This window comes from Octopus bimaculoides, chromosome 4 (assembly GCF_001194135.2).
Source record: "Octopus bimaculoides isolate UCB-OBI-ISO-001 chromosome 4, ASM119413v2, whole genome shotgun sequence".
NCBI lineage: Eukaryota > Metazoa > Mollusca > Cephalopoda > Octopoda > Octopodidae > Octopus > Octopus bimaculoides.
Genome location: NC_068984.1, coordinates 114,997,710 through 115,002,990, shown reverse-complemented (window position 1 = coordinate 115,002,990; position 5,281 = coordinate 114,997,710). Strand labels below are relative to the sequence as shown.

Genomic DNA, 5,281 nt, shown 5'->3' with positions numbered 1-5,281 from the left:
AGAGAGAGAGAGAGAGAGAAACGAGACACACACATATATGTGAATTGTTTTTGTTTTGGAATGACGGAAACACCCTGTTTGTATAAACATCACACGTTCCATTTTGATGACATGCTTAGCGAAAGATGATCCCACCTCCACCACTGTCATTCAATTAATTATATAGAAGTAACCACACGTGTGTGTGTGTGTGTGTGTGTGTTTCTGTATTCATATATGATATACATGCAAGCACGTACACGTAAACTTGCTCTCAACTTACCTGTTGTGAAAGTGGTCATGTAAAGCTTACATAAAAACTAATATCAAGATAAATATATATCAAAAAAAAAAAATACCACTACAGTGTAAAGATATGTCGTGGTAAACGTCTTTATCCTAGATCAACATAATCCAAGCACAAACAGACCTTCCTTTCATATAATGTATCGGCGCTGGTCGATTCCAGCTGCAAAACATGATCGAAATTCAAGCGAAATAAAGTCACTTGCGGGGGTTGACTTCAGAATTACTTCCCTTGACTAGAGAGCCACCCAGCTGACAAAACTTTCTTTGTTTTGGGTGGTTATTTGATTATTTTGTTTCATTTCAATGTTTGAGTAAAAGAAGGAGTCAAAACAAACGATTGTCTCAAGAAGCTAGTTACCATCTATGGAGATAGTCTGGAAACGATCCTTACTACTGTGCAGAGCTGCAAGCTTGTGTAGACTAGTCATGTGCAGCTACATTTCCTCCCCTAGTGATCATGATAGTCACACTCTACGGAACGTTTAAATGTAATCGACGAGAGGGATTGAAAATATTTTATTCTGGTAACGTAATGAACTGGCAGAAACCCATAACTGGGAATTCTAACGATACTTGATTACCCGATCATCCAACAGTTATCACTGACAATCATCAGAAGTAATCAAGAAAATTCATTCAACTCTTAAGATTTAATCTTTGTTTACATTGGAAGCTTTTTTTTCTGTTTTCTTTCTTTTCTTTGGAACCGTTGCGTATTTAGATCGTTTAATGCCCTTGACAGCCATTTCGTTTCCCTTCCCTTATAAGTCTCACCATTTTTGTTCATTCATTTTGCATAAATTTGACGCTGTAGAGTATAATAAGCTGGCTCTTCGCGTATTAGTTTTGATTCTCCCTTAGGGAAATTACACATCATTTACAAACGGTGGTGTCCTTCGCAAAGACATGTAGGTCACCACTTCCCATTTACATAGGCCTAAAATTTCGATTATTGTGTTCGAAGAATTTATTTAAAACTGAGTTAAAGAACGACGGAATACAGAACTAAATATATCCCTGTATCAAGTTACATTACGAACGACAGACAGATAGCCAGACATGCAGTTAACAGATAGAAAGAGAGAGGAGAGAGAAACTTGTGTCTGTCGAGATTCCTATTATTTGTGATTGATGAAAACTAAATCTTTGATATTGTCATTTTTAAGGTTATCTTTGAGCTACTCTATAAATAATTATAAGTTATGAACTTTTCCATTAGACTGTTTTAGTCTTTATTGATACCATTATACCGTTTATAGTTTAGTCTGTAGAAAGGGACATTGCTCAAGACTTTTGCGTACCCCTCCGAAATTGATTATATAGATCAGTACTTCTCAAACTTTTTCAGTCAACCGCCCCCTTGACACGCAGGTCATATTCCTAGCGCCCCCACTTCACTCACCATCACAAACCTAGACCACTTCCTGCAGCAAATTCAAAACAACTGTATTTCACAAATAAAATTAAACCTAATTAATCCATTATTGGGGGAGGGTTACATCCATTGCCCCCTTTTGGCCACCCTATTATCATCCCATTTTTCTTCAACGCCCCGCTGGATTTTTCCACCGCACACAAAGGGGCAATACCGCCCACTTCGGGAACCACTGATATAGATGGTGTGATGTAAATATTATTTTGACTTTTTGTCAACGCCGTAGCATGTCTTTTATCAACTTGAGCGTTTGCTAAATTAGTCACGCCCTCCCTTAAATTTCAACACGCCTTCGACTACAGCAAACACGTATTGTCGCGGTGCACACTCACTACGCTGCACCTCAATTTTTTGTTTAATATTTATATTGGTCAATATTTCTAAAAAAAAAAACAATTGATTGCCTCTAACTTGGTTTAATAATGTGCATGCGTTTTTTGGGGAGAGAGGTGGTGTCTTGTTGATGGTGGCGGTGGTGGTGGGGTTTACCTTATATCCATGCAATTTTGACTCTGACTGACAGTGCCTAGTCAGGACCTCTGTCCAGGATCACAAATCCCCAGCTATAAGTAGACAGCTTCACTACTTTATAAGACAGAAAGGCTATGAAGTAAAACCTCAAAATGCGCCCTTCTCCTTCCCCCAAGACGGTCTGATATTCATCTCGACACTCTTCCTGCAGCCAAACAGATGCCAAACATACTGTTCTGCACTATTTGGAACACACTAGAGAAGCTGAGACGGGAATTCTGATCGCTGTGCAACTTAGAATCTCTGCGCAACTAACTTCGACTTGCTGACCAACGGGAAAAACTCCATTGTTTCTTGAAACAAACGGGTCCTAAAGAAGAGAGTTTAATACTATACGATAAAACAGGGGGTTTCAAACTGTGGTCCGCGGACCACAGTGGGTCCGCAAGGACAAGACAGGGGGGTCCGTAGACAGCAAATACTTTTTATGGGCAATTTGATTTTATATATGATTTTTATCGAAATCTTTTAATCGACAATAAACCTATTTGTTAAATACTGTTAAATAAATAAATGCAAAAATATATGTTATTTTAAGCAAATATTTATGTATAAATTTCATAAGCGTTTATAAGGGGGTCCCTAAGGTAAAGCCTGAAATATAAAGGGGTCCGCAAGTCAAAAAGTTTGAAACCCCCAGCGATAAAATACTTAATACTTAAAAGCCACTACACTTGCTGGGCTTAACAATTTATGAGGATCTATCATGGCAATCTTACGTGTATGAGTGTGTAATTGTGTGTGCGTGCGTGTGCGTGTGTCAAAGACTAGGTTTTCTGCCCAGACTCAAAAAATACTTCACTGACTTTTCCTGATCATTTGTTGACCTCTTCAAAGTCCAAGTATCTCCAACATACAAGTATCACTTGCATATCCGGTTTGATACTGCTAGTACAATACACAACCTAGAATGCTAGACCATAATGGAAACAAAGTGTAAGCAGTCTGAATTATAAATAGATGTGTTTAATAATTCATATTCATTTGTTTAACGACCATATATTTAGCTTTGTGGTGAAATGGAGCTTTGGATACAATGAGGATCGAAATGACTAGTTTTGTTACTGTTATAACTCATGAGACCTAAAACACTTCAGATACAAAATGAAAATTATAGTGAGTTTTAGAGATTAGCTGTTTAGGAATTGTTTTTATCTTTTCGACATCAACGATAAAGAGAATAGCGGTCTAAGTATCATACTTAATATAAATACATCACGAAAAGCTAAATTAACTGTAGTAGTCGTCTGGAAATAGTATCTCTTATGAACGAATTGTCTTAATAACACAAAAATATATCAGCAGCGGACGAAAATCGCACAGCAGCGGTGGCAAGAGTAATAGATGTACATTTCTGTCTTCTTGAGCTTCGTCAACGGCACGTACCAACTGACAACTGCGTGCTAAGACAAAATCCATCATCATTGACGTAGAAAAACAGTGATTGAAAAATCACTGATGTTGCAATTAGTTGTCTGGCTGAATAAAAATTCGTTATAAGCAACAGAAGCAGTATTAGATTAGAAAGTGACCAGTGTATCATACTTATATCAAATGAATTACAGAAAGCCAAGTTAACTACGGTATTCGTCGAGAGATAATATCTGTTACAGATGTACTGTGTTAAATCACAGTGTACGATGTGTTTGCATATAACAATGATATGGATAGATAGATAGATAAATAGATAGATAGACAGACCGACAGACATATACATACATACATACATTGTTGTTGGCACTCCGTCGCTTACGACGTCGAGGGTTCCAGTTGATCCGACCAACGGAACAGCCTGCTCGTGAAATTAACGTGCAAGTGGCTGAGCACTCCACAGACACGTGTACCCTTAACGTAGTTCTCGGGGATATTCAGTGTGACAAGGCTGACCCTTTGAATTACAGGCATAACAGAAACAGGAAGAGTGTGAGAAAGTTGTGGTGAAAGAGTACAGCAGGGTTCGCCACCATCCCCTGCCGGAGCCTCGTGGAGCTTTAGGTATTTTCGCTCAATAAACACTCACAACGCCCGGTCGGGGAATCGAAACCGCGATCCTATGACCGCGAATCCGCTGCCCTAACCTCTAGGCCATTGCGCCTCCACACATACATACATACATACATACATATATTTTTTTTCTCTCCTTTTTTTCTCTCCTTGTTTCTTTCTGTGTTCCTTTCTGTGGAAGAGCGTAGGCTCGAAACGTTAGAGACTTTTTCACTTCCCGAGCTAATACACCTGTTTGTTTTCTACACCACCTGTCTTCGTCTTTTGTTGTTTTCTTTTGTGAATCCCCCCCCCATATATATATATATGTAGTAACGCCTGCGCATGCGTAGAATTAAACAAGCAAGCGTTTCCCGCTCAATTCATTCTCTTTCTCGCTGGCCAGATTTGTATGTTTTACCAAGTAAATAAATGTTTAAGTTGTTTAGTCTGGAGTTCAGCGTTCCGTCTATTTCTTTAATTTTATAGTAGAAAGTCAGGTATACAATCTAAAGATGTATAACCCACTTTCTACTAAAGTGGTGACCCCCGACGAAGAAAAAACGCAGCATGGACTCTGGACTACCAACTTATAACTGGTGAACCTCGACTAAAGAACAAATACGGCCATGGAGACTGACTCATTACCAACATCTCCAAACATAGTCAACACGACTCAACAAGCGCGGTTTTTATTCTGGTCTCTGTTAGAGTGGATTTTTTCCACTCACGTAAAACAGACAGGATTTACGGCCTGCTTTTTATGTTTTTATATGTCGCATTTCACACTCTCACATTACACATACATCTTTTATGCCACACAATAACTCTTGTTGTTCATTTCGCACGGTCGTTCTTTCATCTTGGGTTAAGAAAATTTTTCTTCGAGGTTTTCGCTAATGGTCGTACAGAGATTTTGTCTGTCGATCGTTCTGTAAAAGCGTACCTTTTCAAACACTCATCACCAAACAGCCTTTTCGCCACCAGCGTCGTGCGCCAACCAAGATTACCACCGTGACGACAACAATTACTACTATCAATTAC

General features: G+C 38.8%; 1 protein-coding gene across 2 annotated transcripts in view; it reads right to left on the bottom strand.

Moving 5' to 3' along the window:
* LOC106872124 (FYVE and coiled-coil domain-containing protein 1) overlaps positions 1 to 499 on the bottom strand; it is a 68,319-nt gene extending 67,820 nt beyond the window's left edge. Inside the window, exon 1 of one of the 2 annotated variants that reach the window (XM_052967372.1) lies at positions 263 to 499. In XM_052967372.1, coding sequence (XP_052823332.1) covers positions 263 to 281 — 19 coding nt within the window. In that variant the 5' untranslated portion in view covers positions 282 to 499. The remainder of the gene's footprint in view (positions 1 to 262) is intronic. The other variant, XM_052967373.1, reaches the window with a different exon arrangement.
* Positions 500 to 5,281: the final 4,782 nt, after the last annotated feature.